Source organism: Ascaphus truei, chromosome 1 (genome assembly GCF_040206685.1).
Source record: "Ascaphus truei isolate aAscTru1 chromosome 1, aAscTru1.hap1, whole genome shotgun sequence".
In the NCBI taxonomy this organism is placed as follows: domain Eukaryota; kingdom Metazoa; phylum Chordata; class Amphibia; order Anura; family Ascaphidae; genus Ascaphus; species Ascaphus truei.
The window spans coordinates 351,944,515-351,958,951 of NC_134483.1; the positions used below are offsets into that span (position 1 = coordinate 351,944,515).

The 14,437-nt window shown below is 41.7% G+C and overlaps 1 protein-coding gene across 2 annotated transcripts in view; it reads left to right on the plus strand.

Annotated features, from left to right (window-relative positions):
• Window positions 1-4,527: 4,527 nt before the first annotated feature.
• Window positions 4,528-14,437, plus strand: part of EMCN (endomucin) — a 131,520-nt gene continuing 121,610 nt past the window's right edge. For both annotated transcript variants that reach the window (XM_075609167.1, XM_075609177.1), the window contains exons 1-2: window positions 4,528-4,683; window positions 14,210-14,272. In XM_075609167.1, coding sequence (XP_075465282.1) covers window positions 4,560-4,683; window positions 14,210-14,272 — 187 coding nt within the window. In that variant the 5' untranslated portion in view covers window positions 4,528-4,559. The remainder of the gene's footprint in view (window positions 4,684-14,209; window positions 14,273-14,437) is intronic.

Sequence of the window (14,437 nt, forward strand, 5' to 3'; positions counted from 1 at the left end):
CAATCAAACTTTGGAACAATACTTACGATGTTTTGTTTGTCATCTCCAGGATGACTGGATTGATTTCCTACCATTAGCTGAGTTTTCATACAACAACTCACATCATTCTTCGACTCAGAAGAGCCCCTTTTTCTCAAATTATGGATTGCATCCAACCTTTATTCCTCGTTTTCCATCTTCGGGCCCCATTCCGGCAGTTACAGAGAAACTGGAGACTCTGCGAGACATCCAGGAGACCCTCAAAGAGACACTTCGTGAGACTCAAGTAAGGTACAAAAGAGCAGCAGACCAACACCGCAGACCCTCCCCAGAATTCCAAGTCGGGGATAAAGTCTGGCTTTCTACAAAAAATCTACGTCTAAAGGTTCCAATCATTAAATTGGGCCAAAAATACATCGGACCATTTCGCATCTCAGCACTAATAAATCCAGTGTCCTTCAGATTAGAGCTTCCTGAGACCATCAAAATACACCCTGTGTTTCATTCTTCTCTGCTGAAACCTTTCCGTGAGAACCCGTTTCCTGGACGGAGACTTCCTCCCCCTGAACCCGTCCTCGTGGATAACAAGGAGGAATTCATTGTGGAAAGAATTTTGGATTCCAGGTTACACCGAGGGAAACTACAGTACCTGGTTCACTGGGTGGGCTATGGCCCAGAGGAGAGGTCTTGGGAACCCAAAGATTTTGTACATGCTCCGCGACTAGTCAAAGCTTTCCACCGACGATATCCAGACAAGCCTTGCAAGGATCGTCCGGAGAACGCTCTTGGGAGGGGGGAGTAATGTCATATTCTCTAGTCTGCTGTTACCATGCTTGGCCACCGGGACTGCTGCCACTCTAAATGTCTTGTTCTAGCCTGCAGTACCTATACTTGTCCACCGGGATTGCTGCTGCTAAACTAAGGAACATTCCAGAACCTGATACCTGACACCACTGCACCTGTGCTCCACCTCTCAGCCTGCCTATATAAACCTCCCTTTCCTGTTCCTCCTTGCCTGTTTATACTGGTTCCTTAGCTTCTGCAAGGTTCCTGTGTTTACTGCTGTGCTAGCTATTGCTATCCTCCTGTTCCAGTTTCCTCGTTGCCGACCTCTGCTTGTTTCCTGACTTCGCTACCTGCCGCCTGCCTCGGACCCCTGCTTGTTTCCTGACTTCGCTACCTGCCGCCTGCCTCGGACCCCTGCTTGTTTCCTGACTTCGCTCCCTGCTGTTCCTGCCACTGGGATCCACTTCAGCCGAAGTCCAATCCTTGACACAGACCCATTTCCCCAACAAGTATAAGGTTCCCCAAGAGATGTGTATTTAATGAAACCAGTGTGTAATGTTTTACAGTATACAGTAAGTATTAAACTCTGTGCTGTAGGTGCCGGGATGTGTGCATAGAGTCCGTAGATCAAAGGGGAGAAGGGAAGTCCCAAGGTGTCAGGACCGTTTGGTGAGTGGGGAAGGACGGAGTGCTGTGTCCGGAGATCAATGGCTTCCCAAAGGGATGTCACTTGGACTGCCAGACCTGGCGGAGCCTGCCCAGTGGGAGGTAATGGGTTTGCTGGGGGAAGCCGCTGGCTGTAGGCACGATTCCCTTTGGCCAATTCATATTTCCCACTCACCCGGCTTTCTGAGCCGCTCAACACACCCCCTTCTTTTACGTCAGCAGCCAAACGAGCCCCAATTTGATTGGCTGGCTGAGTTAGGATCCATTCTCTGATTGGTCGCTAGTCTCACTTCCATGTTAAACATAGAACAGTGGGGTCTATGTAAGGTGACTGCCCAATCAGAGAACCAGACCATCTAGTGGCTTGAGTCGGTGAGGCACTGACAGGCTTTTCAAAGTTGCTCTGTTCCGAATAGCAGAGCAACCGACATCAGTTTTGGAGCTAGGAAAGCCTGCCTACTGTCGCTGAGACTAAGTCAGAAGCGAGGACCAAGTTCTGAAAATAGAACGTAGCGGTCGCGGTTGGGTATTCTCCCCAAAAAGAGTACCACGGAGCTCGGGACGAGGTCCCGGTCAGGGTAAGCCTTCCGAAGCAGGCGCCTGCACCTATTTGAGGCTAGTTTTCACTCCCAGACCTCCAGTAAGTGTGTATTCTTCCTGTATTTTGTATATTCATTGTGTGTACATAGTTTCACCCGAATAAACCTAATTTTATTCCACTACCTTGTTTTGTCTAGTGAATGATCCCAGAAGGTAAAAAGTATTAAAAGTGCTGATCTCCCGTGTGTGAGGATCCGCCATCCTGGTGGCTGGAGACCGTCTCCTCACCTGAACAAACCTGCCGCCATGGACACCCATGATGCGCAGTCTCACGGCCCTGTTACGCGCGCGGACATTGTGCGGCCTGTCTGCCCGGGCTCCACCTCCGCCCCCCAGCTCCAGCACGTGGTGAGTGTGCTCATCCAGCCTCCTCTGTCACTCACGCCCCAGTCTCCGCCCCCATCCTGGTGACGGACAGGACCAGCGTGGGAGTGACTTGCGCTCCGGTCTCCGCCCCATGAACTCAGTGATGTGCGCGGGTCGGCGTGCGCTCGGTCCCGCCTACATTCCGGATCGGGCTGCATCATAGGACACACCTGTGTGCACCAGCAGCCTATAGGATTCGGTTTCCTGGTTCCGCCCTGGCTCTTCATTGGAGGATCTCCTTTTATATACCCTGTTGCTTCAGACACTCATTGCTGAGCATAGTCTTGTGTGATGCTGTGCCTTGCTGCATTCAGTTCCTGTATCTCCTGCCTTGCCTTGTTTGCCTTGCTTGTTGATCCTGCCGCTGCCTGACCCTGCTACGTACCTTGGACTCCGCACATCTCTACTCCTGATCCGGATATCTACCTACCTTCCGCCAGTCTCCAATTCTGAATCTGGCTACGCACCCCGACGATCCGCTACTCTCCAATCCTAATCTGGCAAGTACCCTCTACCACTCTCACGTCTATACTCCTGACCTGGCTTACACGACCAATCTACATTCTAGGCGCACCCGCGTGGTTGTGGGTTGGCGTTACTCACAGCGGTCCTGCTTCGTTTGTGGTGAACTACGCGTTACACCATGACACTTGCTATTTATTATAAGCGTGGGTGGTCGGGTATTCAGTGCCATGAGGTATTTAAACTTCTCCAATTTGTTTTTAAAGAAATTTCTGAATAGGTAAAATGTTTAAGGGAATGATGTGTGTCAATTTTCAGGGCCAAAAAAATGTGTACTAGTTTTTTAGACAAATGTGCTCGCCAAGTAATACTGTATATATTTGCAGGTTATTATTTTTTCTGGGGTTTATTTATCAAATGTTTCACCAGGAAGGGACATTGAGAGTTACCTCTTGTTTCATATCAATGTGACTTTTGCAACTGCCCCAAATCTCTAGAAAGGTTTTCTTTGCATTAAGGTTTCTTTCATCTCTTCTAGTAATGTTTGTGCCAGTTTAGGATTTTTTCTGGCAAATTTAAAAAGGAAAAATGAATGGTACCCAGTTTTATGCTTCTTATTGTCTTTCTTTAATCCAGTAATTCCTTCTATAACTGCTTACCAAATGCTCACAGACACATACGATGATAAAGATCTTGAAATCAATACATCAACATGTTGAACATAGCTTTTTTTATAAAAGTTACTTTCATGGTAAATACGCACTTATTCAAATACATCATTTCCATGGATGTGCCAAAATTAAAAATGATTTGTCATTTTTTTTGTCCTCAATTGCTGAATATTGCAGCACTGAGAGAAAATATAAAGTAATGCTACTGGGTCGATTACAAACGTCCTCCTGTCATTTATAGTTCCATTGAGGAAGCTGGGCATTGAACAAACAGTGTATACAGTGATGTTGGCTGCAGGCTTATAACGCTTTGGCCAAAGGGTTTAACTAAATGACTCTTACTCATCAGCAGATTAGCACTGGAGTATTGTACAATATGTTGTGTCACTTTGGATGTTGCGCTAGGTATTTCTGTTTTTGTTTAAACCGTGTATACCTTCATCACCAATGATATGCAGTAACACATACAGTAAGCTTCTTCCCTGTCTGTGTACTGTGTCCTACCTCAGTGATTTAGTACTGCAGTTCAGGTGGCATTTCCCTGATGTGTGGTTCAGTAAGCAGAAGAATGGAAGTTTCCCCGAAGGGCGTTGCTTCAGTGAAAAATGGAAAAATTGTAGCTTGAAGAGACCAGGTTCAATAAAAAGGTCTCTTTATTTCAACAACAACACATCTAACAACGAGACCTCCTACGCGTTTCTCACCTTCTGTGCTTTATCAAGGTTTAGGAGGTCTCCATGTTAGACGTGTTGTTGTTGAAATAAAGTAACCTTTTTATTGAACCTGATCTTTTCTAGCTACAATATTTCCAGTTTTCACTATTGCAGCATTGACACGGTTAAAATGTTTTATTTTTATCCACAGAAACATATCTGCTTGCCAAATGGAAAGAAGTTCCTGCAAAGGATTTAAACAATACATCCCCCATGTCCTGAACTCCCAGTGGGAGATTGTGTATTTCCTCCTGTTCTTTATCAAAGTCCTAAAATAATCAGACAGGGGCAGTGCCAGTACACACACCTTTTCCAGATGATAATTAAGCCCTGCCTTGCTGGGAAAAACACTGAGGGACAATGTGAGAGTATGTCACTGACAACCATGAAGCCCTTAGGATCTGCTCTCTTTGTTCTAGCTGTGACAAACCTTATCTCGGGTAACTATGCATTGTGTTCTTTTGCGTCGAACGTAGCTTTTTGCACAGTTGTGTGCTCTGTAAACTATGAAGCTTATAGTTCTGCTACACCAAGAACAACATCTGTTATAACCTGAATTTTCATAAATATGTCAGATGTATGTATGCCTCTGCTTAAACCCTTAACTACAGACTAAGTGACATTCAATTCATTGGGATCTATGTTTCAAGGCAAAAGTGCAAAGTATTGCACTAAATGTTATCAAAGAAAAACAAACGGGTGCTTTCAATGGGATTTTATCCTTGATGCATTTGGAGCAATTATGTCGCCCTAGAATTGTATCACGTTTGCCTTGAACCATCAAGTACATCCCATTGTGTTTTCTAGAGTATCTGACTATTAAATGTGTTGTTTTATTAATTGTTGTTGGATTTGTTTTCATATAAAGCATCTAGTTGAATACTTCCTAGTTGCTAAATTACTATTTATATGCTAGGTGCCTCTTTGCATGAGTCAAAGTATGCACAATTAAATGTTTATCAGTTTATAAGCATGTGATTTTAATAATCCAAATATTGTTTCTGAAATTTGTTTTTGCTATAAGCATTTGATTTTCTTCTATTACTTCAAATCTTTAAACACACGCAATCTGCCTCGGTTACTCAAATCAACAGTGGAACAAAATGTGTCACAAGTGCTGGTATGCTGTACAGTATTTATTACCTACCTCAGCAGATACTTTATAGTTTTAAAACATAAGTAAGAATTAATTAATGCAAGAAAAAGATTGTCCTACTGACTTTACAAAAGCAATCCATTATAAAAAAAAATATTTAAATTTCAATTATGTGTTCTTATCCTACAGTATGTAGGTGCAAACACTTCCATTCAGGAATTGATCTAGTGAACAGGCTTGTTTAAAAGTCCTGTCTTATAATCAATGACTCATCTGAGTTTGGATGCTTGGTCTATTGGCAAACATCAGTAAGCTTCAAGAAATAGTATTCTAGTTTTTAAGCATACAGATGCAATGGCCATTATTTTAACAAATCACGCGGTGTATACCTCGGAATACCCATGTCATGGCACGTGATTTCTTCCAACCGTACCGCCTTAAGACGCGAGTGCAGGCGAGTGCATAAAATGGCATGTTAGTGTTCTGGCTTTTAAACACCTGAAAGTGACACAGTAGCACAGTACTGTACACATTACAATTCATTAATTTCATTGCATTTAATTGCACACAATCCATGAAATTCAAACAAAGCAACTGCGATAAACACATGTGCCTGGGACGATTGGCCACGTTAATGCTGCATGGAGTACAGCAGCGCACACGAAAACGGCGCCGTGATTTGTTCGAATAACGGCCGCTGCATCTATTGCATAGTCCATTGCTCAAGTTTTAGAGAGTAGAAGGAATGGGATTTAAACAATATTTCATACATCTTGTGACCATGGTTATACAGTAAATACTTTTAAAAGTATGTGATTACTCATTAAAGTTCTGAGTTCAATAACGAGTCATTTATTATTATTATACTTTGGTCAATATAGAGTAATTTCTCGAGTTAATATTTTGAAAATAAATTTCAGTTTTTAAGGCTTTATTTTCAGTGCATAAAATGCACTATTATTTTTCGCATAAAGCAGAATAAATGAAAAAAGATGTAGTTGTTTAGGCAATACAATTGTGTGACTCGGATTACATCAGAGAAGTTTAAAAAAAAAAAACCTTCAACGTAGACAGAGTAATGCTTTGAAGATGTATTTTAAACAACAAGAGATCAATCTGACACACCTAGATGTTGATTTACTAAAAGTTGCTAAACTGTAATGCACCTAATGATGTCTTTTTAGCAAAGACTCCTAAGAGCAAAACTGGTGCCAAATTATTTGGGGGAAAAAAACGGCAACAGATTTAGCAACGAAGTTACCGAGTTCAAAAGGATTATTTTTCGATGAAAAATCTGTTGTTTTGCAACCAGGAGACTTTGATAAATAAACCCCATTTACCAATTACCGTAAATTGACCTTAAAGCATAGTTCAGAAAACTGGGCCTTTAATGTTCACTTATGTATAGCACACAAAGGTGAATATGTATGAAAATCTCCCGGCTACAAAACCATGGCAAAACGGATGCAAAAAAATTACAACACACATATCAAAGGAAATGGTCCGTTTTGGAGCAGTGGGAAGTTTTGCTTTAATACATTTGGTGCACTTATTTATAATTCATGTTTTATAGAGCTCCAACCATGTACACAGTGCTTCACTGTAGAAATACACAGGCAATTAAAAATATAGGTATAAGAGCATTAGGTATGGGAGTAATCTCTGTTTTGCAGAGCTTGTAGTGTAGGCCTTTTGGTACAGTATCAGAAACAAACAAAAACAACCAGAACATATGATTTCACCAAAGTGATCTACAGTATGTTTAAACATTATTTGATGTGTAAAAAGCTGTCATAGGCCTGTTTAAAAGAGGTATCAGCACTGGCATCACGTTATTTGAATGTAATGTTTATCAGGCACCTCTAATAAGTACAAAAAGGTCATTATTAAAAAAAAAATTAGGTTATCAAGTTTACTTGTGAGGAAAACTTACGGCTGAGATTCCAAATCTAATTTACGCTAATTGAACTTAATTAATAAAAAAAAATCACATTTTAAAACAACACATTACAGTGGAAAAATGTTTCCTATGCATACAAATAATTTTTATTTTGTCTACAAATTGGGTTTGCATTAGAATTTTTGAGTTCCTGCTTTTTCAGTGGTGTTTTTTCAGAGATGGGCGAACTTGTTTTCAGGATTTGGATCTGCTTCGGATCGACTGGTTCCGACGGATTTGATCAAAACAATCGGCGGAATTCCAGGGAATGAATCTGAACTGTTCCGCCCGTCTCTGCGTTTGTGCTATGCTTTAACTGTTTTATTACTTTAGGATTTCATTATGTATGGTGAATTATGTATGTAAGGAAGGGTTAGTATATAGATGCTTCTTTTGGTGTGTCACATCCATTGTAACTTTTAAATTGCTTTTTCAAAGGATGTTCTATTCGTTGAGGTAACTAAAGCATATTATAGGGTTAAAAACAAAGGAAGCAGACTCATAGGCAGAAAATGTGAAGGCTCAATGGATAACTACAGAGCCATCTAAATGTATAAATAAAATACTTCCTGACACAGGATAATGTTATATAAACAGAAATAGCAGCAACATGTTTAGAATGTACTGGAAAAAGCATGTACTTCAGCTATCTCATTACATACATTCATATTCATTTAAAGTAGCAAAACCTATCGTTTACTGATGTGGCAGAAAGTGTGGTGCCAGAGAATTAACGCTGCTGGGCGTCCGATTCAGAAACATGGACGCCTCCCGCAGCGCAAGCATGGCAGACACTGCCTCTGGTGCCACAGACTTTAGCTTTTTTGACCGCAGCACTAGAGACAATGGGGCTTATTCTAGTAGCTTCAATATATATATGTATGTCTTTATGTAACGCTTGCGCTCACCACGAACAAGGCGGGACCCCGGTACTGAGGTGGGAAAGTATGAAACTGCGCACCCACAGCAGCGGGGGCACGCCTGGAGGGTGGGTTGTCAGTGTAGCCGGTCTAGATTGAAGAGATTGGGTTAGTTCAGATACTTGCCGGAGTCCGGGGGCGGAACCAGTTGGATGGTCGGAGTCCGTTGTGCAGTGGTCGGGGGTTGGAGCCAGGAGATTGGTAGAGTGTCCGTAAACCGAGAGGTGCAGGTAGTCAGAGGCAAGCCGGGTCGTTATCCAGAGCGGGTCCAAAAGTCAAGCCGGGGTCTTTATCCAGAGGAAGTCCTATAATCAAGCCGGGTCGGTATACAAGAAAGCAACAGAGAGACAGCAACAAGGCACAAGGCAAAGCAAAACATAACGCAGGAACACAAGGCTACGCAGGTTTATGCTCAGCAAAGTGAAAGTCTTTTATGTAAACAGGAACCAATGAGGCTGGGGGCGGAGCGGAGGCACAGCCTCTGCGGAGGCAGGGATAGGCTGCAGGAGACAAGTGGGCATTTAGGAACTTGCCACGCAGCTGGTGAGCGGTGCATGATGTCACGTGCACGCGCCGTGCATGACAGACATGCGACATGACCGGGGGGCGGACCCAAGCTATGTGGCACGGAGTGAAGCGCTGCGAGTGCGTGTGGGCTTGTAAGCACAACAGGGGAGCGCGCTGCAGCAGGTAAGGAGGGAACACGCCACAGAGGACGTGTTCCCCGATTCCTTACACTTTATTTATATAGCGCATTAATGTACATAGCACTTCACAGTAGTAATACACGTGACAATCATATAAATAACAAATAATACAAATAACATGTAATGGGAATAAGTGCTTAGACATAAAAGTAACATTTAGGAAGAGGAGTCCCTGCTCGATGAGCTTACAATCTAATTGATAAGTAGGAAGAACGTACAGTAGGAGGGCATTCTGGTAAGTGCGTCTGAAGGGGGCCAAGCTTTATGTATCATGTGTCTAGTATTATCCACGGTGCTACTCACATGCTTCTTTAAGCATGTTTGCCTTAAGGTGGGTCTTAAAGGTGGATAGAGAGGGTGCTAGTCAGGTATTGAGGGGAAGGGCATTCCAGAGGTGTGGGGCAGTCAGTGAAAAAGGTTTAAGGTGGTAGAGGGCTTTAGATACAAAGGGGATAGAGAGAAGACAACCTTGAGCAGAACGCAAGAGTCGGGATGGTGCATAGTGAGAAATTAGGGCTGAGATGTAAGTAAGGAGGAGCAGAAGAGTGTAAAGCTTTAAAAGTGATAAGGAGAATTGAGTGCGAGGTGCGTAATTTGATAGGAAGCCAGGAGAGCGATTTCAGCAGGGGAGACGCTGAGACAGATTTAGGAAAGAGTAGTTGATTCTGGCAGCAGCGTTAAGGATAAATTGTAGGGGACAAGTGAGAGGCAAGAAGGCCGGACAGTAGGCGGTTACAGTAATTGAGACGGGAGAGAATGTAGGCCTCAGTCAGGGTTTTAGCAGTCGAGGAACAGAGGAAAGGGCGTATCTGTAATATTGCAGAGGAAAAAGCGACAGATTTTAGAAACATTTTGAATGTGAGAGGAGAATGGGAGAGAGGAGTCGAGTGTGACCCTTAGGCAGCGTGCCTGGGCTACTGGGCGAATGATAATACTTCCAACAGTAATGTGGTAGGAGGTAGTAGTATGGCCAGGTTTGGGAGGAAGTATGAGTAGCTCTGTTTTTGCCATGTTAAGTTTAAGTTGGCGGATGGTCATCCAGGATGATATCGCAGAGAGACATTCAGAAACGTTGGTTTGTAGCGGGTGTAAGGTCAGGGGTTGAAAAGTAAATGTGTGTGTTGTCAGCATAGAGGGGATATTTAAACCCAACAGATGTGATTAAGTCACCTAGAGAAAGTGTGTACAGAGAAAAGAGAAGAGGTCCCAGGACATAGCCCTGGGGTACTCCCACAGAGAGATCGATAGAGGAGGAGGGGGTGTTAGCAGAAGAGACACTGAAAGTACAATGGGAGAGGTAAGAGGAGATCCAGAATAGAGCTTTGTTCCGAATACCAAGAGTATGTAGAATGTGAAAGAGAAGAGGTTGGTCCACGGTGTCAAATGCTGCAGAGAGGTCGAGTCTTTGGCAATGAGCATGCTGCTATCTCGAACGGTTTGGCCTGTTCCCACTGAACGTTTTCTCATTTGTGTTATCACGGTTTTCAGAAAGAATCAGAAACCCTCTGAAACAGTGAGGCAGGTAAATGCCAAAAACGTTCGGCGAAGCAGCAAAGTCATGTCAGATTTTTCTAAGTACTCCCCCTGCGATCTTCTCACAATCTGAGCTACACAGAGAGAGCCGCCTCTCCCTGCACAGCTCTCACAGGCGATCGCACTGTTTTTATTGAAATTTTAGAACTAGTGTGCGGGAGCAGTGGGTCTCCGGAGATGAACCACATTGATTTCAGGTCCGGGGACCCCCTGCTTCCCAAGATACAGGCCCCGTTATGGGATGGCCTCAAGGTGTGGGGGAGTGCAGATTCAATATGTAATAAAAGATGAAAAAAACATAGTGCAAATATATAACTAATATATATATATAACTATATATTAAACTAATTATATTATATTAAATTAAACTATATAACTATATGTATAACTAATAATGTTTTATTCATCTTTTATTACATATTGAACCTGCGCTCCTCCACACCTTGAGGCCATCAACGTTTGAAGTGGATTCAACAGACCATCCACTTAAAGGGTTTTGAGCTGCAAATCTCTTTATTTTCACATTATTCACTAGTAACGTTATGATTACAGATTATTTCACTTTGTTTAAGTTTTTATGTTTTATTCACATATTGATGGCACTATTTTATGCCCTTTATCACTGTGCCGCCCTATTTGAACTTTGTTGCACTCTGTTCTCTCACTTCACCCGTTATGGGATGCCGGTTTCTCCAATGCATTTAAATGTCCCGGTCACGTGATGCGGGAGATTTAAACATTGCATGGGGATTATTATTGTACTGTAATGTTAGGGTTGTTGGGGGTAGAGGGGGTGCCCATTCATTCCGATTACGGTTATCTTTGCTCCCATTGAGGGCATCGGTAACCACACTGGCAATGAATGGGTGTATTGGCTAGTATTGTGTTGTATTGTTTATTGTGGGTAGTGGGGTGACTGAAGGTGGAATGTGGCCCGCGGTGGGGTTTTATGCCTACCATGTGGGTAGCGGGAGGGGTTGACCCTTTCATTACCATAGCAGTATTAACCGCTAAGGTAATGAAGGAGTTAACTCCTCCCGCAAAGCCTAAACACCCACTGTGGGCCAAATACCACCATAACCCACCCCCACTACCCACAAAAGAACGGGCACTGGCAGATAACCCCTTCATTGTGTTAGCGGTTAGCCGCTAAGGTAATGAAGCTGCCTGTAAATGTATTTTTATTGCATCGGATTGAAGCCGGGGGTCTTCGGAGCCGATATTAATGTGTATCATCTCCGGAGACTCCCGGCTTCAATCCGATGCAGGAAAAATGCATTTTTTTCTACGTCTTGCTCTCAGATCCCATCTCACCGCCCTTGGGCTGGCAAAATGAATCTTTGATAATCTCGCAATTCCAGAGCTCCGATAATTTCATCGGAGCTACTAGAATAGCTACTTTTGAGAAAATTTTTGATTTTGAGCTTTTTTGCAGCTCCCGCGAGATGTGTTTGGCCAGGAGCCAGAAATTGCGAATAAAATCCCTTCCCTGTATGATTTGACCGACTCATCAAGGGTTTCTGATTAGTTACTTAGCAACATTTTGCGTTAGCTGCTCAAAATCCTCGATGAGTTGGTTATCGAAGCTACTAGAATAGGCCCCAATGAGTCTTGCTACATCTGTATGTCTCACCCATGATATTCTCATCACCCACACCACATCTTGTTTTACACATCATTTTTATGTATTTGCGGGTTTTTACCTTGATTCTTACTCTACATTGTTTCAATCTATTGTGAATTCGCCGAAAAGTGGGATCTTTAACTTCCCTTCTGCCAGGGATGCCTGAAACACGTGTTCTTGTGCAGACGTGGCTCTGCAAAGGGCTATGCATCAAAGATCTGCATAGTCTACAAACCACATTTGTAACAACCCTCATGTGTATATATATATATATATATATATATATATATATATATATATATATATATATATATATATATATATATATATATATATATATTTTATTTATTTATTTTTTAACAATTGCAACCTTCAACTAATATTTTTTTTTTAAACCCTGAACTTGAAGGATGTAATTTTTGTAATTCCCAAAAATATACGAGAAGCTAATATTGTTTATCATGTATGCATGTATGTATATCTTTATTTATATAGCGCCAAAAGTGTTCTCAGTGCTTCACAAAGACAATACAGTACAGGGAATTATAATAATACAATAAGCGTATCAAAGTCAGGCAATAGGAAAGGAAATCCCTGCCCCGAAGATCTTACAATTTAAGTTGTGTGATGGGAGACTTACTGAGACAGGAGGTCAGGGAATAAGTGCAGTAGATGGCAGTGCTTGGCCACAATGGTTGATAGAAGTGACTATGGGTGTGGGACAGTAGCCATGTGTCCAGGCTATTGGAATGCTTCATTTGCAATGTGAGTTTTAAGGTTAGTAGTAAATTAGATGGGTTAATACCATTAGCGGGGAAGAGGTGTCAGGGAGACATGGGTGAGAGTAGATTTGTATATGGCTGGGTCCAGGATTAGGAGAGATATCCCCAGCATCAAGAAGGAGGAGTAGAAAGAGAGACAGAAAGTGAATAGATGATTTGTGCGGGTGCTTTTTATTTAGGGGCACAGAAGTTGTTGGGAAAGAGGTGTGTAAATAGTGGTGCAGTGTATGGGCATAAGGGAGGGGAGGAGCGATGAAGAAATTTAGATAGGAAGGGAGTGGGGAAGTTGGTGAGAAGAGAAACATTTACAAAGGAGTGAGAAAATAGCAAAGATGGAGGGCATAATGAGATGCAGGGAGACAGTTTAGAGGAGAAAGTTCCCAGGTATTGGAAGATAATAGTAGTTGTTGAAAGAGAAGTTGTAGAAATTAGGCTTGGCAGAGCAGTGTAGCACTGAAGATTAAGCAGCAGATTAGAAACAGAGTCTATAGATGTGTACAAATTATCAGAGCATTTAGAAAGTCAGGTTCTCACAGTTGCAGAGTTGTTGTTGTTGCTGTTGTTGTTGTTGTTGTTGTTGTAGTAGTGCAGAGTCCAGTTCTTCATGTATTCTTCACCGTCAATTCTAACTCCAATATTAACTCCACAGACACTTCATATGTGACACTTAAGATGTTACACAGCCATGTTATAGGAATCTTAAAATAAGTATATTACTAGGCGTATATGAAACTAATATAAAAAGTGTATCATCTTAAAAGAAGGTACTATTATCTTATATTATAAGAAGTTAATATTCTTCAAACATTAAATATGTACAGTATTTGATTAAAATAACACAGATTAGACATGATGTGGGTGCGAACATTTCAATAAATGTTTCATACTTTACACTTTTTAATTACTGTCTACACTACAATACAGTGATATATGTTTTATGAGCCCTTTACTTTGTGTATTAAAGATTGTTTTAATTTAGTTGGTGTGCAACAAAGTGAATTCTCTGTGAAAGTACCTCTTGATACCCTCTATTTTTGTTTTCTGTCTATTTTACTTAATTCACTGTCTGCACCCATCTATCACTATTGTTCACTATATACCTTGGTCTACTAGTACGGAATGAATTGATCGTCAGCTTTTCCCTGTTTTTCAATTTTTTCATACCGTATGAAATAATGCAAACTCTGTTAGGTATATAAAAAACTATCTTATAATGCACTAATATTATCATATAAATAGCTACTATTCTTATTGCTATTAGCTTTCTATAAGATACATATATGCTATTGTTCTGTATTTAATATGGTATGAGCAAAAACAGTTATCATCATTAATGTTTATGTTTCTTTTCTCAATCTTCCACAGAGTCATCATGTACATCAGCGACACCAGCAGATTACAGCAGTTTACCCACAATTTCCACAGGAGGTATCTGATTGTTGTCAGTAAAATAAAAGCATATAAAATGCAGAGGCAATGCATGTTTTTCGATGTTGATGTACCTTTATTCATATGCAGCCCCAGCTATAGAAGAGAACCTCTGCACATCGAAAGCCTGTCTTCAGAGTTAACCACACTAGAACAGCATAAACC